The 21,147-nt window shown below is 53.8% G+C and overlaps 3 protein-coding genes and 1 long non-coding RNA gene across 4 annotated transcripts; 2 read left to right on the top strand and 2 right to left on the bottom strand.

Moving 5' to 3' along the window:
- The first annotated feature begins 3,653 nt into the window (after positions 1-3,653).
- Positions 3,654-6,620, top strand: CD63 (CD63 molecule). The gene is made up of 8 exons (XM_034644153.1): positions 3,654-3,797; positions 4,108-4,189; positions 5,076-5,264; positions 5,447-5,521; positions 5,623-5,718; positions 5,831-5,971; positions 6,204-6,287; positions 6,457-6,620. The coding sequence occupies exons 2-8, from the start codon at positions 4,124-4,126 to the stop codon at positions 6,520-6,522; spliced, it is 717 nt and encodes a 238-aa protein (XP_034500044.1). The 5' UTR covers positions 3,654-3,797; positions 4,108-4,123; the 3' UTR covers positions 6,523-6,620.
- Positions 6,621-7,880: 1,260 nt separating this feature from the next.
- On the bottom strand, positions 7,881-12,367 carry RDH5 (retinol dehydrogenase 5). Its single transcript, XM_019793132.2, has 5 exons — positions 11,652-12,367; positions 10,789-11,135; positions 10,399-10,657; positions 8,487-8,650; positions 7,881-8,210 (listed from the first exon to the last, which is right to left on the bottom strand). The coding sequence occupies exons 2-5, from the start codon at positions 11,096-11,098 to the stop codon at positions 7,987-7,989; spliced, it is 957 nt and encodes a 318-aa protein (XP_019648691.1). The 5' UTR covers positions 11,099-11,135; positions 11,652-12,367; the 3' UTR covers positions 7,881-7,986.
- Positions 8,646-12,347, top strand: LOC117796364. The gene is made up of 2 exons (XR_004620805.1): positions 8,646-9,271; positions 10,372-12,347. It is a non-coding gene; the product is annotated as an uncharacterized LOC117796364 (long non-coding RNA).
- A 147-nt stretch (positions 12,368-12,514) lies between the features above and the next one.
- Positions 12,515-16,422, bottom strand: BLOC1S1 (biogenesis of lysosomal organelles complex 1 subunit 1). Its single transcript, XM_002930321.4, has 4 exons — positions 16,252-16,422; positions 15,399-15,471; positions 13,163-13,295; positions 12,515-12,711 (listed from the first exon to the last, which is right to left on the bottom strand). The coding sequence occupies exons 1-4, from the start codon at positions 16,310-16,312 to the stop codon at positions 12,601-12,603; spliced, it is 378 nt and encodes a 125-aa protein (XP_002930367.1). The 5' UTR covers positions 16,313-16,422; the 3' UTR covers positions 12,515-12,600.
- Positions 16,423-21,147: the final 4,725 nt, after the last annotated feature.

The following is a 21,147-nucleotide window of genomic DNA, read 5'->3' as shown; positions in this document are numbered from 1 at the left end:
ATACAGATCTGGAAGGGCTGTTTGAGGGTCAAATGAGCTAATGTGTATCATGCCAATCCTGAGCCCCGCAGTGTGGGGGCGTCCAGATCCGAAGCCTCCTTTCCCCTCTGCTCCTTTACCGGCTACTGACCCCTCCCTCCTGCTCCTGAGATGTAAGGGCTCCCTGCAGCTCTGTCTTTGTTTTCTTCTCTTGCTCTGGCCCTTACCCATCTAAGAATTTAGATACCGCTTTTTCTCTCTAGTCTACCTGTCTCCTGAGTTTCATGTCCGCAATTCCTGGTGGACATCTCCATTTGGGTGCTCGGCGCTGGCCTCCTGCCTTGGGTGACCACCGCCTTCTCCCCTTGGTGCCCAGGTTCAGAAGCTCGGAGTCATCTTGGACTTCTCTTACTTCCTCTCCCCTTCCACAGGTAAGCACTCATCCCGTCCTTTATCTGCCCTCTGAAATGCCACTCAGACCTCCCCTCTTCCATGGTTCCAGCCTTCATCACCTCTCCCTTGGATGGTAGCTGTGATGTCTCCACTATCTTCTGGGCCACCTTCTATTCATTCATTTCTTTCTTTCTTTCTTTCTTTCTTTCTTTCTTTCTTTCTTTTCTTTCTTTCTTTCTTTTCTTTCTTTTCTTTCTTCTTTCTTTCTTTCTTTCTTTCTTTCTTTCTTTCTTTCTTTCTTTCTTCTTTCTTTCTTTCTCTTTTACTTATTTGTCAGAGAGAGAGGGAGAGAGAGTGCACAAGCAGGGGGAATGGCAGGCAGAGGGAGAAGCAGGCTCCCCGCTGAGCAAGGAGCCCTATGCGGGACTCCATCCCAGGACCCTGGGATCATGACCTGAGCCAAAGGCAGATGTTTAACCAACTGAGCCACCCAGGTGTCCCTCATTCCTCCTTCTTCCTCCCTCTCTCACTCCCTCCCTCCTTCCTTCCTTCCTTTTTTCCTTCTTTCAAGTTTTTTTTTCTTTTTTTAAGTAATCCCTACACCCAACATGGGGTTGAACTCATGACCCCGAGATCAATAGTTGCATGCTTGGGGCGCCTGGATGGCTCAGTCACTTAAGCATCCAACTCTATCTCAGCTCAGGTCATGATCTCATGGTCTTGACATAGAGCCCCGTGTGGGGCTCCATGCTCAGTGTGGAGTCTGCTTGAGATTCTTTCTCTCTCTTCCTCTGCCCCTCCCACTCGTGCGCTCTCTCTTTCTCTAAAATAAATCTTAACAAAAAAAAAAAAAAGAGTCACGTGCTCTTCTGACTGAGCCAGCCAGGCACACCTCATCCTTATTTCAATGTAAACCCAACCCCAAGGTCATTCACCCTTCCCAAAACTCTCCACCACTCCCCACTGCCTTTAGGACATTCCCAACCTTGGGGCATCCAGCTGGCTCAATTGGTATAGCATGGAACTCTTTGATCTTAGGGTCATGGGTTTGAGCCCCATATTGGGCATAGAGTTTGCTTGAAGCAAAACAAAACAACATAGCCTTCTAGGTCCTCAATAGTCCTATCACGTAGACTCTCTGCTTTCTAATTTTTAAAAATTTTAAATTTAAATTTTGTTTTTAGGGAGAGAGAGCTCACTCACACACTAGCAGCAGGAGAGGGACAAAAGAAGAGGGAGAGAGCAAATCTTAAGCAGGCCTCTGTCCAGCAGCCTGATGCAAGATGCGAGGCTCAATCTAATGACTTAGATCACGACCCCAACCAAAATCAAGAGACGCTTAACCAACTGAGCCACCCAGATGCCCCAAGACTCTCTGCTTTTCACTTCATCTATTGTTTTGTGAAGTATTCCAAAGCAAATACAGATAGGACATTTCACTCTTAAATATTTTACTATGCATCTTTTTTTTAGGATTCATCTTTAAAAAATAGAGTAATTTTCTTATATAATTATACTATCATCATAGCTAACAAAATTATATTTTTTCACGTCTAATTCTCAGTCTATATTCAAATTTCCTCAGCCGTTCCCAGAATGTCTTTCACAGTTCGTTTGTTCAGACAAAGATTTAATCAAAGACCAAGCATTATACTCAGTTGTTATGTGTCTAAAGTTTCTCAATCTTGACTTCAGACCACTTTCCCGTCCATTTTTTGCCACATCCTTCCTGAACCCTTTGAGCTAGCCAACCCCAGCCTGCCATTGACTTTGAAAACTACTTTTTTATACTTGGCTCTTTCCCTGTCTCTGGAACTGAGAGCTTGATTCTTTATTCTCTAAAGTCACCTCAGTACCACCCACCTTTGTGATAGGAAATCTGTTCTTTTCCCTGTGGTGCAGGGGCAGCACCTGTCCCTCCCTCTGAGACTGTCTACCTTCCACCGGGGCATTCTGTATTCACGGTGTGGGCTTGGCTCTGTCTGCTGGCAGAGGGCAGGGCCACTGTCTCCCATGCCTTGCTGTGCACCCCCTGCCCCCCATCTCCTGTGTGTAGCACATGCCTGGCATCTAGTGGCAGCACAATAAAGAAACTGGTGATACTCCTTCTTTCAGCATCTTCGCCCTTCTTCTGCTGCCTGTCTACTGTGATAACTGGGGAGTAAGGTCCAGAATGGGCCTGGTGTGCCTTGCTGGAAGGTTGTGATCCTGGAAACTGGTTCTTAGCCCAGCCCAGATCTCTTTTGCTCTTGCAGTTTCTTTCCTTCTTTGTGTACACATATGAAGACTCAGGAAGTGGTTCTTAAGTCAGGACCATAAGAACCTAAGGGGTGGGGCCCAGGCTGGGGTAGCAGGAGTAATGGCTGGTTCTGTCCTTGGCCTGTTCACACAACTCCTTCTGGGAACCACCATGGCACACAATGGAGGGAGGCAGCTTGAGGCCACCCCCTCCCCCTTCCAGCCTTCACCTGGCTTTTCCCCTGGGACGTGACATGCTGCCTGCTAGAATGGGATGGGGAAATCCAGAAGCTATATATATCCTTGCGTGTTTCAGCGTCCCCCCCCCCCTTCCCCTGCCCCTCCACCTGGTAAGAGGATGATCCAGGAGTGGTGGAAACTTATACCTTGTCCACCCTCCCCCAGAGGGAGGGACCCGACTCTGGCTTCCTCCTGTCCTCAGCACACTACTCCGGAGCCCCAGAAAATGGAGAAGGGACTAACAGAGGGGGGACAGGAACACCCACCCTAGAATGTTGGGGGACTCCCAGGATGCGAGGCCAGGGACTTTCTGGAAGTGTTTATTCGGGACGCACCCGATCCCAGGGAACTAACAGCGCCCTCTGCCGACTGGGGGATGAGAGCGGGGGGCTTCCGCAGAGATGGGAGCCATAGAAGAGGAGTGGGCTCGGGATGGAGGATGAGGCGGCCTCTTGAGGACCACCTCGCCACCTTGCCTCGGCCCCGTCGCCCGGCGCGGGCGCTCAGACTGCAGCTCCGGGCCGCTCTCCCCACCTCGGCTCGCACACGCTTCCTCCGCTTTCGGGCAGAAGCAGGCGCCGCTGGGTCCCGCCCTCCCGGCCCGAAGTGGCACGGGGACCGGGGCACCCGAAGGACCCCAAACACCCTGAGGTCCTGTCCTCGGCGCCTTCCCTTTGCGGGGGTGGGCGTTGCCTTCCGGGTAGGGGCTACGTGGCTCTGGCCGGGCGGGGGGCTCGGCCCTCCCCTCGCCGGCCGGGTGACTCAGGCCGCAGCTGTTCCCGCGTCACATGAGGGAGGCAGGCGGCCACTGGGCGGAGGAGGCGGCGGGGGAGGGGGCTGCGGCTGGAGGCCGGGGCGGGGCCGCGCGGCGGGCGGGGCCGGAGCCGGGGGGCGCCGCTAGAGAGCCCCAGAGCCGCGGCGGGAGAGCAGCGCACAGCCTCTGGGAGCCCAGNGTGTTGAACGCCGGGGGGCTGGAGGGCTGAGGGTGGGCGTCGGGCTCCGGCCTCGGTCCGCGCGCCCTGGGATCGGGCCCGGGCCCGGGATGCGGCGGGGCGGGTCCGGGCTTCCCGGCGGTCGCCCCCACCCCTCTCCAGCCTGGGAGAAGAGGGGGCTGGGAGACGTGGATCTGACCGCGGGTTTCCGGGTGGGAGGGGCCGGGAATGGGGGCCGCGCAGGGAACGCCTCGAGGGCCGGCAGGGAGCACGGAAACCGAGGTACCCCCTCGGCCGGTTCTCACCCCCCTGCGCTCCCCTCTACCCCAGGCCCGGCAGCCATGGCGGTGGAAGGAGGAATGAAATGTGTCAAGTTCTTGCTCTACGTTCTTCTGCTGGCCTTCTGCGTGAGTGGGAAGGGGGACGCTGGGGGCGGGCGGGCAGGGTGCGGGGAGACCTGGATCCGGAGCGGTGGGGGCCGAGGGGCCGAGAACGAAGGCAGCTGGAGACCAGATGTGGAAGGAGAGCCCGGGGAACGGGCCGAAGACAGCATGGCCACCCCACCCCCTCCAGCTTTCGGGGTCCTCGGAGGCTCGTTTGGCCCAAGAATGGACAGCGTGGGTGCGCAGCACCCTCCCCCTCAACCCCTTCTGGCCCTTCCTGTCTGGTGACCCAACCACTTGTGATACCGGGCAATGGGGCAACCAGCCAACGGCCGGCCTGGGCCTGATAGCTATCGCCGTGGGGCTTCCCTCTCCTCCCCACCCTTCCCTACCCTCTCCCTTACCCCTCATCCTTCTTCACTCCTCTCAGCTGCCTGGGGGTGGGGAAGAGCTCTGCCCACCTCAGTTTGCTCCTGTCCTGGGCTCCTGGCTTCAGAGGCTGCTGTTTGTCCAGGGAGGGGCCCAGCACTCCTGCCTCTTTTTCTTCTCCCTTCTCCCTGGCCTAGTGGGCCTGAGGAACCCTAGTCACAGCTGATGAGGATGGGGTGGGCGCCGGACCATAGTGAGAGCACAGTTCTGGGAGCCTTAGAGGCCCATAGGAAGCACCACTCTAGGTGAGGAGTATGTGCCCTGGGGTCAAGGCTTTCTGGGAACTTCTCTTTTGGCATTTGATCAAACTGTGGGGGCAAATATGGGTCATCCTCCTCCCCGGCAATCAGGCTTCCTGGAGGGGTGAGAATCTGTCTCTCTGGGACGGGGCTGAGGTTGTGTCCTGGGTGTACCCACTGCTCTAGCATGGAGGGCGGATGGGTTGTGGGTCTGGCCTCACCCTGACCTGCCCTCCTCACAGGCCTGTGCAGTGGGACTGATCGCCGTGGGTGTAGGGGCCCAGCTGGTCCTGAGTCAGACCATTATCCAGGGGGCCACGCCTGGCTCCCTGTTGCCCGTGGTCATCATCGCAGTGGGTGCCTTCCTCTTCCTGGTGGCCTTTGTGGGCTGCTGTGGGGCCTGCAAGGAGAACTACTGTCTTATGATCACGGTGAGCAGGGTGTGGGGCCAGCGTGGGAGTGCGCGGAGGGCACTTCCACGAAGGGGGCTCCTGAGGTGAAGTGGGGTGGGTGGGTGCGGAAAACCTTTCTGAGTGAACTAGAGGCTGGCTGGGCCACAGCAGGCCACCCTCACCAAGACTGTGAACCTGACCCCTGTCCACTGCGCCTACAGTTTGCCATCTTCCTGTCTCTCATCATGCTGGTGGAGGTGGCTGCAGCCATTGCTGGCTATGTGTTTAGAGACAAGGTAAGCAGGGAAAAGGGGAGGGCCCTACCTCAGAGGTCTGGCTGCTCTGGGATGCGTGTGCCCTGAAGTTTGACCTCAACAATGCGCCTTCCCATTCCCAGGTGATGTTAGAATTTAATAAGGACTTCCGGCAGCAGATGCAGAATTATCGGAAAGACAACCACACGACTTCGGCCCTGAACAAGATGCAGGAAGATGTGAGTGAGGTTGCTGGGAGCAGGGGTAGTGGGGGAAGAAGATTCTTATCTTCATATTGAAGGTGGAGGTTCACATAATAACCTTCTACTCTGTATTTCTCTTCTCCTGCAGTTTAAATGCTGCGGGGCAGCTAACTACACAGACTGGGAGAGCGTCCCTGTCATGTCCAAGGGCCAAGTCCCTGACTCCTGCTGCATCAATGTCACGAAGGACTGCGGGGTTTCTTTCAATGTGAAGAATATCTACCCCGAGGTAGGGAAGAAGCTGAGGTAGCAGGGGACTTGGGAAACCTGGGAAATGTTTCGAGGGTTGAGAGGGACCAGGGGTGGAGGTGGAGAGGGTTGGGACCCTGGGAGGGGGAGGAGATCTGGGAGTGCTAGGGGTAGGGTGAAAGGTACAGAGAGTAGGGGAGAGACAGAGGGACCAGGGGAAGGTGGGTGGGAGGTTTCCGATACGTTCTTGCCTTGCGTGCCTCTACCTTCAGGGCTGTGTGGAGAAGATTGGGGGCTGGCTGAGGAGCAACGTGCTGGTGGTGGCTGCAGCAGCCCTGGGCATTGCCTTTGTGGAGGTGAGAGGCACCCTTGGGACTCATTCTGGGGCATCTGGGCAATAGGGGCAGTGGGAGAAGGGTGCTGGGGAAGTCTTGGCCTAGGGACGGGGGCCCTGGTTGTGTCTGGGGTCTCGTGGGTGGGCCTGGGATACTTTGCCTTTCTCCACCCCTCTATCTTTACTTTTAGGTACTGGGAATTGTCTTTGCCTGCTGCCTCGTGAAGAGTATCCGAAGTGGCTATGAAGTGATGTAGGGGTCGGGTCTCTTTGGCCCCCTCATCTAAGGGAGTGGGGTAGTACACTCCAGGTTTTTCAATTAAACGGATTATTTTTTCAGACTGAAACAAATACAGTCTGTTTGTTTTTAAGAGTGGTGCTTTATCCTTTCCTTCTCACCTGTGTTCCTGTCCTCTGGGACCTTGTTCTATATGCACCTCGGGAAAGAAAGGCGTATTTTGGGGGGGTGTATGAAAAAGGTGGATTTTGCTGAAGGCATTGGTGGGGCTGGCAGTGGAAGTGGGCATCTGGAGGAGGCTGTCTCCTAGTCCTGTGCTACCAGTCCTCCCTGTCTCCTAGTCCTGTGCTACCAGGTTTGGTGCTAGAATATTCATGAAGCGATCTCCTGGAAAGTTAAAGGGATTCCCCTCAAAGGCCCTGCCTGTGAGAGGCCAGCCCAGATCTACCATGGATATCTCTTCCCTGGTGGTTTGCCCACCTCTGAGGGCCTAGCAGCTCCCTCCCTCAACAGAGGGGATCCGGCTCCTGTTAGGGTGGTGATAAGTTGTTATGACACCTTTGTGGCCAGTATCCATTCTTCTTAACTTAGATAAGAGGACAATTTAGGGGTTCCTGGGTGGCTTGATCGGTTGAGCGTCCGACTCTTGACTTTGACTCAGGTCTTGATCACAGGGCATGAGACCCTCATGTCAGGCACCCCACTCAGTGGGGAGTCTGCTTGAGATTCTCTCCCTCTGCCCCCTCCCCCGCCTTGCACAGTTTCTCTCAAATAAATAATAAATCTATTTAAAAAAAAAGAGAGAGAGGGGCACCTGAGTGGCTCAGTCAGTTAAGCATCCTGTCTTGGGCTCAGGTCATGACCTCAGGGTGCTGGGACTGAGCCAAGAGTCAGGCTTCCTGCTCAGAGGGGAGTCTGCTGCTCCCTTGCCTCTCATCCGTGCTCTCTCTTGCTTGCTCTATCTCAAATAAATAAAATCTTTAAAAATAAAAAGAGAGGGGACAATTTAAGTGGGTATTGCCTTTTTTCCCCATGGAAACCTCCCAGCCTGGTCCTGTCCCCTCTTCACCACCTTCCCTCCTTCCCAAGGAAAATAGCTAATGGCCATTTGCACTCTGAACACTGAACTGCAACTTTACTCCTTGTAGAAAATAAAAGCGATGTCCAACAGTGCCCTCTGGTGGCCATTCCAGGTGCAGCTTCAAAGAGCACCTATAGATGCAATACAGCCTGCGGGTGGAGGGTGGCGCCCAGTGGCTGCTAGTGGTTTCGCAGGCACTAAACCGGCCAGAGACCCTGGGCTTTAAGTCACCCTGGGGTTAGCACTTAAACGGGGTTAGTCTCCCACTGGGCAACTTCATTTCTGCCCATCTAGTGTTTTGTTTGTTTTTTTAACAAGACACATTTATTGAGCGCTTATTTCGTGCCAGGCCTCAGGCAGTACCAGGGTGGGGACAAACAATCTCTTGCTGGAAGGCCGGATTCAGCAGACTGCCTGGGCGGGTTTGGGAAGGACCCAGGTGAGCACAGCGTCCACCAGGCTGGCTGGCAGGTAGGAGGCCGGCAGCCAGAGCAGCTTAGCGTCCCAGCCTGGGCTGTACCGGGTTCTCGGGTAGCGAGCAGTCAGGGCATGCTCCAGGCACCTGCTCACTTTGGTCAGGTCCGGGTCACTGATCAGGTTCATGACGCGCTGCTGCACTTCCAAGTCTGCATCCCAGGAGGTGGTTGTAATCAATGTCCCTTCCCACTCCAGCCCATCTCAGGCGCTATCTTCTGGCTTCTGGAGCTGGTCCCCAGCAGGGGTCCGAGGGATCCTTGGTCCCTACCCAGTTTGGCAAGCGGGCAGGTTCCACATGGCCTGGGTGGTGTTCCGTGGCGTCCCATTCACCCTCGCCTCCTCCCATAGGACCTCCTCCCATAGGACGGGCCTTTCTGGCACTCTCCTTTCCCTTCCTATGCCCCTGTGTGGGCCCAGATACTCACATCTGGTGAGGAAGGCCTCCCCATAGAGGGCCTGTGTGGTGGGAGGTAGCCGTACCCAGCACTCCTGCAGTGTGTCCTCCAAACACTTGAGATTTGTCACAGGGGTTTGGAAGAAGCCAGGCTCCACGATGGAGACTCGGACCCCAAAATGAGCCACATCCCGCCTGGATGGGGATAGAGGGAGGTTTCTGGGTTCTTGCCTTTATAGGAAAGGGGCCCTCGGGGACATGGGTGTGGGGGCTAAAATGGGAAAGTTATCACAGGCTGGGGACCTGGGTCCTGAAGGTCAAGGGGATCCCTGCTGTCCTGGGAAGGGGGCAGGTGAGCCAGTTATTTTTGAGATTTGTTTTCCTTCGTACTCTAAGATCTAGAATGGGGGTCAGTAAACTTCTTCTTAAAGGGACAGACAATAAATATTTTTGGCAACACAGGCCTAAAAATCAATGATTTCAGGTAGGTACTTACATAACCATTTACAATGTAACCATTTAAAATGTAAACACCAGGGGCACCTGAGTGGCTCAGTCGGTTGGGGATCCGACTCTTGATTTTGGCTTGTGGCGGTGTGGAGGCCACTTGAGATTCTCCTCCTTCTGCCCCTCCCCCCGGCATGCGTGTGTGCTCTCTCAAATAAATAAATAATCTTTTACTACCCCATTCCCTAGGTCCCAGAACACAGGGTTGAGTCCTGGGTGCTGGACATGAAGGGTGTAGACTGGTATTTGCTGAGACTACAGAGACACGTCTAACCCCCCTTGACATGGGTGCAGAAATCCAAGTATAAAGTATGTGTTCCACGATGCTGATTGGAAAAGTAAAAGACCAAGGGATAGGGACAAAAAGTGTATGAAATTCTTTGCTGAGTGATGGTGACGAAGGCAGGCCTCCTACAGAAGGTGGGCTGGCTGGGGGGCACGTGTACTGCTCCAAATTCGGGACCTCCTGGGTGGTACTTGTCAAGTCTCCTTTGTGCTCTCATGGGACTTTGAGTATTATTGTTTAATTAAAAAAATTTTTTTTAAGATTTTATTTATTTGAAAGAGAGAGAGAGCACTAGAGAGAGAGAGCAAGCACAAGTCGGGGGCAGAGGGAGAGGGAGAAGCAGGCTTCCCTCTGAGCAGGGAGCCCAATGTGAGGCTCGATCCAAGGACCCTGAGATCATGACCTGAGCTGAAGGCAGACGCTTAACGGAAAGAGCCACCCAGGTGCCCTGAACATTATTATTTAAAGATGAAGGGCAGGAGAACAGAAAGATGAGGGGCAAGCAGACCTGGGGTAAGTCTCAGTGCTTCCACTAACTAGTTGTGTGGTCTTGGGTTAGTTATGTTACCCTGCAGATATTAATGCCTATCCCTTAGAGGGCTGCTGGGAGAAATAAAGGAGAAAACGTTCTGTAAAGTACTAGCTCACCACAAGTAACAGTTACTAATACTCATACTAGGGGCGCCTGGGTGGCTCAGTTAAGCATCTGCCTTCGGCTCAGGATCCTGGGACTGAGTCCCAATCGGGCTCCCTGCTCAGGGGGTAGCCTGCTTCTCCCTCTCCCTCCCCACCCCACTTCTGCTCCCTTGTGTGTGTGCGCATGCTCTCTTTTCTCTCCAATAAAAAAAAAATCCTACTAATAATGCTAACAGACTTCTTGGGGCATTGTCTATGTGCCAGGCTCTGTGGGGGCCTTACACATACCTCATTTCACTCCCAGCACCCATGAGGCAGGTCTTCTCATCCTCATTTAACAGATGAGGAATAAACTGCGGTAAAGAGAGGTAACCTCTCAAGGTCACGAAGCTCCCATGATAGGAGACTGGGGTTCGAACTCACAAAGTTGAGCCCTAAACTGTCTCCTTCAGGATCCCACTATGCTGTGTTTTCGTCATCTCTGCAGGGCAGCCCAGGGCTCGGCACCACTCACCTCAGGCTGTCAGAGAAGGCCTCCAGGCCGAACTTGGAGACACAGTAGCCCCCGCCATTGGCTGCCAGGCGACCCAAAACACTGGTGACGTTGACCACCCGGCCCCGGGCCCGCTGCAGCAGTGGCAGCAGGGCGAGGGTGACGCCGATGGGACCCAGTGTATTCACGTTCAGCACCCGACGGAAATCATTCTGTGTGAGCCACGGTGTGGGCCCGATGATCCCGGCCACACCAGCGTTATTCACCAGACCAAAAAGCCCTGTGGAGAGAGGAGACAGACACCACAGGGTAGGTAAGGCATTCCGGCGCTCTCTCCCCGGATCACTGCTCCTTCCCCATGCACTCCCTCCAGCTTCAAGCAGCCTGCCCGTGGGCCTAGTGGCTACTCACCTGCTTCCCCGACGTGTGTTTCCACCCACTTGGCTGCCCGCTGGACACTCTGGGGATCAGTGACATCCAGCAGGGTGGTGTGGAGGCGGGAGGAGGCCACCCGCTGTAGGTCCTCTGCCCCCGAGGGGGTCAGGCAGCTGGCCAGGACTCGGAAGCCTCTCTGGTCCAGTCTCAGTGCCAAAAGCCGCCCGAAGCCTGAGTCGCAGCCGGTGATGAAGATGAAAGCATCGCTGGCGGGCAGGCTCTGGCGGTCCCTGAGCAACCACAGCGCCGCCCAGAGCAGGACTCCCAGCAGCAGAGGCAGCCACATGGCCAGAGCCCAAGTGACCTGCCAGTGGCAGCCGAGGCTGGGCAGGAAAACTTGTCTCGTTTACTCTGGTCTCAAACCCTGGCCCCTGAGAGCCTCCCTAGCTGGAAGCCTGGTCTGAGCAGACTGAGAAATTATCTGCTTGGCAGGTAACTGGCACACTCTGGCTCATGCAAGCAAAGCAAAGACCCAGGCGGACCCTGTATCTGTGGCTACCTTAATAAAGCCGGTGAGCCGGGGCCGGGGCGCAGACTCCGGCTCGGGAGCTGAGGAATCCGGTTGGCTTTCCCCTCTCCTGCTAAGCCAGTGACATCTGAATTCTCTGCGTGTAAACTGGGCCTTATTTTTGGAAACACGTACAGGGCCAAGAGCCCTGCGCTTTCGTCCTGTTGGCCCCAAACTTACTGTGTGATGCTGAGTGTCTCCCTGTGTCTCCGAACCTGTTTTCTATTCTACCAGTGGGGCCAATGCCCACCGTGGCCCACCTGGCAGCTGTGGAGGGTCCACAGGGATCATGTGGGAGGAAGCACTTGAAAAGCTTATGGCTTTGACTTACCAACACGTGTGATACCAGGAGCGCCCCTCAGAGCGCCCAGCTCCCGGTGCCCTGCTCACCTCCTCGGGGCAAAGCTAGCAGGCGGCACAATGCCTGAAGCTCCTTGTTTTGCTCCGTTTGAGAGACTTTGCTCCCAGTCTTTCCAGGCTCCCACACTAGCTACAGCTAATGCCAAAGTCCACAGTGGGTGGCCTGGGTCCCAGAAGTATTAAGTGTGTGTGGGTGGGGTGGGGGAGCGGCTGGGAGGAGGAGCCTGGGAAGCTGGAGCCTGGCGGTCGAAGCCAAGGCTTGGCACAGGTCAGGTGTGCCCAGGCCCCCTTCTCAGCTGTCTTTTCCAGCCGGGGTGCCTGACTGCCTCTGTCACGGATGACCAGGAGGAGGGATATGTCAAGGATGGCAGCTGCCCCTCTCTGTGGTGACCCTGGACTGGCCACTCCTCCTCCTTCCAAGCCCCGAAGGGCCCCCATGCCCAAGAACTAATCTCCAACCTGGTCCAGACTCATGACACTGCTTAGCACCAGGCTGGGAGAGGCCACGAGCACGTGGAGAGGCAGAGAGCCAGAGCCGGGACCAAGCCTGCTCCCTGTCGTATTTCTCCTCTGCAGGAAACTGAAGTCCTGAGTCAGGAAGCTTGGGGCAGGGCCCACTAACCTTCTGTGTGGAGGTGTGGGAAACTTCTGCCCTCTGCTTATGCAACATGCACCTGCACCAGGCCCAAAGAAGAAAAGAGGGGTGGGACAGTAAGAGGACGCTGGTTCCACCCTTTACCCAAAAGCTAACTGTCACTTAGGGAAACGGTCTTTGAATCATCTACTCCTACCCACCATCCTGGGCTAGTAGCTCTTTGAAACATACCACAGAGAAACGGAGGCTTGTGTTTTATTCTTGGCCTGTCAGCTTCCCCCATGGGGGAGGTAGGAGGGGCGGGGTAGAGGGAAGGGAAGAGGGGCTAGGAGGGGGCAGACTGCAGCTGCCCTTTGTACACATATTCCAGCGCGGTGGCAATGGTGCGCATGTCCAGCTCGATGCTCCGCGCCCAGTTCTCCACATCCCCGATTTCCTGGGAAGGGGAGGAGGAGGGAGGCTGGGAATCAGGGTGTACAGAGTGTGGCGCTATGGAGACAGATGGGGGCACTTTCCATCCATCCCCCAGAAAAGGCTTTGCTTGAACCCACCAACTACTTTTCTCTCTCTAGCCTCTCTGACACTGGGGCCATCGACAGTATTTCTGGGACCATCCCCACTTCCTTTTTTTTTTAAAAAAAGATTTTATTTATTTATCTGTCAGAGAGAGCGCACAAGCAGGGAGAGCAGCAGGCTCCCCGCTGAGCAGGGAGCCCAACGCGGGACTCGATCCCAGGACCCTGGGATCATGACCCGAGCCAAAGGCAGATGCTTAACTGACTAAGCCACCCAGGCAACCCTCCCCACTTCCTTTTTAACCTGAGGCCTGAGCTGAAGTGCCTGGAGGCAGTCAACAGGGTCCCAGTGATGTAGGGAGTGTGGCCCACCTTGAGTGCCTGATTGAAGTTCTCCACCATCCCGATCCACTGGCCTGTTTGCTTGGCAAACTGGGCAGCCTGGACCTGTAGGGTCTTCACCTCATGGTCCAGCTTTCTCTGGTTCATGTAGGCCTGGGCCACACTAGAATTTGGAAGAGGGATGAGATCAGCTGACCCAGCTGGTGGGGAGTGGTCTCCAGGACTAACATTCCACTGCAACGGTGGCAGGGCAGCCAGCAGCCAGACTGAGGAAAACCTCATGATTTTGGCCATTCCTGGATGTAATGCAAATGACTACCGTTCATGCAAATGAACCAGCTTCTTCCTCCCACTCCCAGCATTCCCAGGAAAGCCTAGCTGGGAGCTGACTGAAAATTTACCATCTCCTACCCCTCAAAGAAATTCCTAGAGCTGGGTGAGAGAAGGGAGGATCAACCTGGAGGGAATATCCCTGGGGAAGAAGCTGGGAGGGTAAAGGGGGCCCAGAGAAGCTGGGAAAATCCAGCAGCAGGGACACATCCGGCTGTGCTTGGAAGCCGAGGGATCTGTGCAAGAAGCTGGGAAGGGAAATTGGGCCCCTCCCTGAATCTGGGGTGGGATGGGAAAGCAGCCCCCCTCCCCAGGAGCTCAGGGTCTAAGAGAAGATATCCCAGGGGCTGCTTCTTGGCTCTCAGTCTCTCTCCCCACCCTTCTCCTTTCGCCCACACAGATGAAGGAACACACACACACAATCTCTCTCTCCCTTCTTTTCTTCCTTTTGCTCTAGGCAGTTTTTCTTTTCTCCTCAATCAAGATTGGCTGCAGTTACCATTAATGCCATGAGGTCTCAATCCCCAACCCCCTGTCCTGCCCCCCTTCCCCCAATCTCCCCAGCCCACAACAACTGTTCTCTCTCATTGGCTGGTGAGTCTTTGACTTCCCATCCTAAATCTCTAGGTCATCTGGGAGACTCCGCATCCGGGGCCCAACCCCCACTGGAATCTGTGAGGGCTGGAGGGGGCAAGGGGTTGAGGTGGGTGGAGAGAATGGGGAGGACACCTGACAGGGGCTGAGACAGACTGAGTCTTTGTTTTCCTTTCCAGGGAATGAGAGGACCCGTGGGCAACAACACAAAACCCTTTCTAATCTGGCTTTGGCTTAGCTGTCCTCTAAGCTGGAAGAAGGGTGGCCCCTAGCAAAGGAACAGCAGAGGGAGAAGCCTAGGCCAATCTCACAGCACAGCCCAAGTGGCGCCAATGTGGGAGGGAGGAAAGGGGGCAGACCCTCTCCTTTCTCTTTGGGAGATAGCTTGGCCATAGTAAGGGGCAGTGGAGAGGCTGAAACAGTAAAGCAGGGGGGCCCCCAGTGCTTTAAGAGAGTCCCCTGGCAGTTCCTAAAATCCTACTTTTTCCTGTTTACCTCCCACTTCCACAGTGATTGAAGGGAGAGGTCTGGAGGGGAGGGAGATCAGAGGCCCCAACCACAGTCTTCTTGTCCTCTAATCCTCCCCAGAGATGAGTAATGAAGATGACAGTCCCTGCATGGCTCACTTGGGTGACTCAAGTCTCTGGATTCACAACCAAGCTATTGTTTGGGTGGAAGGCATCATACTGTGCCTTTTCCTCCAGTCATCATCTCAGCACTCTTCTGGTCACTCAGGGTCAAGAGACAGTATTCTTTGCTCCTTCCCAAGTCTCTGGTTGTTACTGGAGTCCTCCTATAGGACTGGCGCAGGGGGTGGTCTCTGGAGACCTGGAAGGAAGGGCCCGGCCGGCCTGGCTCTGCTACAGCTCCTGGCCGAGGTTCTGCCCTTCCCCTCACCAGCTGTGCCATCTCTTTCCTGCCAGCTGCTCCCCAGGCCTGCCAGAGGGTGGGCGGTAGAGAAGGAGAGGGTGGCAAGTTCTGGTGAAGGAGGGTGCTCTCCCTCCTGCTGAAGTGACAGCTGGACTTGGAGGGGTGAAGGGAAGTGGCAGATGGCATCAAGTTGTGAGGTTATTGTGGGGAGGGGGGAATCTGGCTGCTTCTCCAACCACTGCAGCTGCTGCTCCTTGTGCAACGTTAGGGGTCGGAGCTGACTCAAGCGTCTCCCCATAAAGCTAAGCTGGGGGAGGGGAGGGGAGGGGAGGGAATGAATGGACCACCTCATCCCCTCAACAGCAGTCTGNGGAATGAATGGACCCCCTCATCCCCTCAACAGCAGTCTGAGGGCTGGACCTTGCCAATGCCTAAACTTGGGGGGGGGGTGTTGATGGGAAGAGGTTCATACCCCACATTGAGGTGATCCACCAAAGCTTCTGTCAGGCAGGTCGCTGCAGTGATAGCCTCTCGCCTCCTCTTCTCTGGGGATAGAGGGAAAAGGGATTGGAGTGGAGACTCGGTTTTTTGAAGGGCGGTGCTAGAGGGTCGCCACCCATTAATTACTATCCTGCTAGTTGCAGGAACATCTCAACTTAATCTCACAGTGCCGGAGCTGAAAAGGACCTTGCAAAACATAAGGCAAGCCTTTTCATTTTACTGTTTTAAAATTTTTTTATTAAAAAAATTTTTTTTTCTAAGCCTTTTCATTTTAGAGGTGAGTTAACTGGTACCCTGGGAACGGAAGCGACTCGCCCAGGGACGCTAACGAGTCAGTGGCGGCGCCCGGGATTCCAGACCCCCGGCACTATTTTCCCACTATCTTGGCTTGAGGATTGGTAACTCCCGGATTCCCAGGCCAGATCCTGGAAGGGCGCCACCCCCATTTCCGTGGTTTCAGGCCTCCAAGAATCTCCTCTCAGTCGGGCCCCAACACCCTCCTCCCCTCAGGAGCGTCCCTTCCCACTATCGGGACGAGAGGCGCCCTGGGCCAATCGCCACAGCGCTGATCCACGCGCAGGGGCGGGCCGAGGATGCGGGGAGACGGGGCGTGGGGGGCGTTACNCGGGGGGGGGGCGTGTTGCCAAAGGGACCAGAGCCCGTTGGCAAGGGAACGGGATTTCCAAAAGAGCGCCCCCACCCCCTCCCCGACGCCCACCAGCCCGCGTCCTTCCCTGGATCTAGGCCGTTACTCGAGGTCCAGGCTCCGGGCTGAGGCTAGGCCGCGGCGGGAAAGAAAACGGTGGACGGGACGATCGGCTCACCCTGCAGCTCCTTGCGCTCGTTCTGCTTGGCCTGGTGTTCTTTCAGCAGCCGTGACAGCATGGTCGCGACGGGCTGGGGTCTGGGCGCGCCCGGCCCCCTCCGACTCCGGGAGCTGGAACCCGCACCTCGGCTCCCGCGGGGCCAGGGTCACGTGACTGCAATGTCACGTGAGGCCAGGACCGCCCCCTTTTGAGACAGGGTTGGAGATTATAGAAGATCTTGGCTTTGAACCGAGGAATTGGTAGAGGGTTAGGGGAAAGTGAGCTCTGGCCTTTTTGGGGGGCTCCCTTTTTGGTGAGTGTTGAAAGTTTTCTTTAGTACCCGTTTTGCCGAGCCCGTTTTGATCGTCTCCTTTGGATCTCAGGGCTCCCGGGAGGGTCGGACCGCCGGGTTGTGCATCATTGTTCCGTTATTGGGGGAGCAGAGGCTCCCTGGACTCATTGATATTCTTTTCCTTTCCTCGCCTTTCCCTCCTGGCAGCTCTGGTCGGTTCTCCATTGATTCCCAGCACCCTCCCTGTGGGAGGGAATGCTTTCCTCTCTTTTCTAGCCCCTTCGCTTCTCACCACCCTGCCAAGATCACTCAGCTCTGGGTGATCACTGCAGAGAAGAAGCATTTTCGGCATCTCAAGCGGCCTCTTAGGGAGCTTTGCTAATTTGGCTGGCTATGTGCGGTGAATGTATCATCTCTGTCCTTTTGTGGTCAGGGAATGCGAACCCTTTCAGTCTTACCAGAAGAATAAGTGCTGCTGTCACAGTAAAAGGTAAATCATACAACACCTCTGAACCAAAGAGAAACGCTTCCGGGATTAACTCCAACAAGAAAAAATGATAAACATCGCCAACATGTTCTTGCTATTGCCATCATCTCTCCCGGTGCGCCACGCGCTAACGAGCCGAGTGTCTCTGGGCAAGTGGCTTATGCTCTGGATTTTGGTTTTCTCCTAGTAAAAAAAGGGGATTGGATTACATCAGCAGTTCTCAGCCCCGGGTAAACATTAGAACCGCCTGGGGAAGTTTTTAAAAATGCCCTGGCCTTAGACTGAGTAACTAGATCTCTAAGGAGTGGAGCCCAAGCATAAGTATTTTTTAAAAAGTTGTTCAGCTGCATTGGAACGTTGGCGAATCACTGGACTAAGCCACATCTAAGGCTGTTTCCAACTATGGCATTCTCTCATTTTATGATTGAGTTACATAGTAGAAAATTGGCTTCACGATATATACTTACAGGGGAAGAGAAACAGGTGCTGATTTTGAATAAAATATTCTTGAATTTTCTGAGAAAGAGTTGAGGATTACCGATTGATTGAGTCATTCAACTATTTGCAGAGTAGCATCATAAATCCTGGGAGGTGTGCAACGGTGAAAGGATTAGTGAATGAAATGGTTAAGTGGTAGCATAAAGCAGAACGTTAAATGCCACCAGGATAAAAATTCTGAATAAAACTGTTGGATACTGCGTATGTATATGTCTATGCTTATATGTGTACTATGACTTATTTTTTCCAACATTTCCTGCATACTTACCATGGGCCAGACACTTCACACGTATTCATTCATTTAATCCCTAGAACTATTGTGTGAATTATGGTTGCCCTCAATTTTCAGATGGGGAATCTGAGGTACAGAGCAGTTAAGTAATAGAGCTGATAAGTGGTGGGGCTAGGATACAAACCCAGGCTGTCTGACTCCAGAGCCTGAGTGTAACCACTGCCCTATGCTGCACAAACCACGGGACAGACCCCAGGAGGGGAGGCTCTGTGTCTTGTCACTATGCCCTTCTAGCTTGTGGGCACAGTTGAAGGGAATCCTGGTAGGGGAGGAGTGTTTGGGAAGAAGGTCTGCTCCAGTGAGGGGTTGATCAATAGAAGCGGAAAGAGTGAGAGCATCACTGGGCAGCCTAGTCCAGTCCTTGCTCCAACCCCCGCTTGGCTCCAGTTTCCCACTGCAGTGAGCAAGCAAAATAGAAGCACATTCGAAGATGCTGGGTGCCTCACTCCCTGAGCCGTGGGACCTGGGAGAGAAGAGCAGGGGTTGGAGGGGGTACCAGGAAGTGGATCCTTGGGGATGTGAAACAGAGGACAGGGGCTAATGAGGGGGTTGGTGTTGGGGATTTCGGTGGTGAGTTCGTTAAGATTAGGCTGACTCAGGAAGAGTGCCAGCCCATCCTGTATTACCCTCACCCCCCTGGCACAACTGCCTGACATTTTCACAATCAGTAGAGAGACTGCCAGGAATCTGCAGACATCAGCCCCGCCCCCCCCCCCCACACACTGGCTGTTCCTTTGCCCTAGAGCTGGGCAGAGGATATGGGTACCTCTATCTGGGGACCCCAGCTGATCTCTCCAGAGTCATCCTCCAGATGCTCTTTTTCTAGGCTTTTGCTGCTCACTGTGTAACTTCAGTTTCTACTGAGTTGAAGCTCAGCTCCCCACCCGCCTTTGGTTGAGATGGACACAAGTTTCATGAATCTCTGGAGAATGACTCTTGACATTCGAAATCTCTTTCTGCCCGCATCTCTGTACACTCCCTCTGCCCCGATTATTTTCTCTTAGAATGAATGAATGCAACTCCATGCTCCTTTCCTCCCCCACTCATTTCCTTGTTCTTTTGAGGTCTCTTTCTGAGTTAGCTTTACTTAGCAAGCTCTAAACTGAACGCCTGGGCCAAACACTAGGGCCGGAAGCTGCTGAGTTGTTAAGGGTTGGGTGAGGACCGAAGGAGAACATGGAGTGAGTGGAGAAGGCTTCTCATACTGGGAAGTCTGGCTGGGTTTCAAGAGGGGGTTGCTGTTGATGGTGTGGCCAAGTTCCAAATGTTGGCCTGAAGCCAGTGCTCAAAGAAAAGGGGCCCTCAAGACAGTCTAAATGGCTCCCTGTGGGAAGTGACCTCCCAGTCCTTCTCCAGAAAATGCATGGGTTTCCCTTGGATCCTCAAAGACAAGAGCAGTCAAGTCATTTCTCCAGTGATTCCTCTCAATCACATTTATATTCTCTCTCTCCCAGCCACTCCCGCAGTTCAAGCTTTGGCTACAGCCAGAATTTGGAGGCAGGAAGAAGGATTCCAGTGTTGGAGAGGTGGGCGGGGTGAGAAAGTCTTCATGTTGTGTGTGTTGGGGAGGAAGAGGCTGACCCTGGGACATATGCTCCAAGGCTCTGCTGCCAGATGAGGTGGAGGGAGAAGTTAACCCTGCGATGTGTTCTGGAAGTGTTTGCTTGTAAGCTAGAGGCAGCAGCTGGAAAATGTGTAATCTGGGGAAGCCAAAAAACAGGGATCCCAGATGGAGGCAAAGAAGGTTGTTAGAGCGGGAAGGGGCTGGAGAAAGACTCAGCTTCCACTTGGATAGGGCTGAAGCCTTTGCTGGGCCTGGACATTAATCAATTTTTAAAATTATTTTGAAATAGTTACAGACTCAGAGGAAGTTGCAAAAATAGTACATGAAGTCCTGTGTACCCTTCACCCAGCTTCCCTCACTGGTGACATATGATAGAACTGTAGCACAGTATCAAACCCAGGAAGCTGACATGAGGACACTGTTCACCAGCTTACAGGCCTTACTCAGTTTTCATCAGTGTTCTACGTGCATTCGTTTGTGCGTGTCAGGGTGCGTGTGTGTGTAGTTCTATGCAGTTTTATCCTGTGTATAGATTTGAATAACTATCACCAAAATCAAGATACAGATCTCTTCGTTACCACAAAGGAGCTTCCCGTGTTGTCATTATCTTTTTTTTTTTGCATTTATTTATTTATCTTATTTTTTAAAAGATTTTATTTATTTATTTGAGAGAGAGAGTGAGCACAAGCCGGGGGAGAGGGGCACAGGGAGAGAGAGAAGCAGACTCCCAGCTGAGCAGGGAGCCCAGATTTGGAGCTGGATCCCAGAATCCTGGGATCATGACCTAAGCTGAAGGCAGACACTTAACAAACTGGGCCACCCAGGCGCCCCTATTTATTTATTTTTGAAGTATAATTAACACACGATGTTATGTTAGTTTCAGGTATAATGTGCTATCTTTTTATACTTACCTCCTCTCATCCCTGTCTCCTGGCAATCATTAATCTGTTTGTCACCTCTATAGTTTTTTTCTAAAATTTTGTTTGTTCATTTGACAGAAAGAGAGAGAGAGAGAGAGAGAGAGAACAAGCAGGGGGAGCAGCAGAGGGAGAAGGAGAAGTAGGCTCTCTGCTGAGTGGGGAGCCCGATGTGGGGCTCGATCCCAGGACCCTGGGATCATGACCTGAGCCGAAGGCTCAGACGCTTAACCGATTGAGCCGCCCAGGCGCCCCATCTCTATAGTTTTAATTGGTTTTAATTTCATGAATTTCCAAACTTTTGACTCAAATACAAGAAGTTCTCAGCAGGTTGTTTATTCAAACGTTGAGCTTCATTCTCCAGATCCCTCAACTTCTTCATTCTGCACCCCTCTTTCGCCTACAACATTGTGCCCCATTCCAACAATCTGGTCTCACTTGTCCTTTGGGGGAAAATTGACACGTCTAAATTTACTGGTCTAGGACTCTTACATCCCCCGCCCTCTTTGCCCCACTATTTATAGCCAGGCTAATTTTGGGCAGCCTCTCTCTCTTTTTCCTGCTCCTTCCTCCTGTGGCGGGTGAGATGACTTCTCAAATATTTGGGCAGAGGAGGTCAGAAGCAGATTCTTGGCATCTGTTTCAGCCTTGGATTTAGCAGGAGCCAGTGGGGTGAAGACGAAGGGAGGCAGAAGCTGCAGGTGCAGAGAGGAAGGCAAATGGGTCTCTAAAGGCATTTGACCCTGGTTGGACATCTCGGCTCAGAAACAGGAGTCCTGGGTTCCATACTGATTTTACTACTCTGCATTCTCATATCAGCTCTATTGTCTGGGGCTCTGCGGTAGAAAAGGGATAGAGAGGGCA

This window comes from Ailuropoda melanoleuca, chromosome 15 (genome assembly GCF_002007445.2).
Source record: "Ailuropoda melanoleuca isolate Jingjing chromosome 15, ASM200744v2, whole genome shotgun sequence".
NCBI lineage: Eukaryota > Metazoa > Chordata > Mammalia > Carnivora > Ursidae > Ailuropoda > Ailuropoda melanoleuca.
This window is presented reverse-complemented; position numbering and strand designations above follow the sequence as displayed.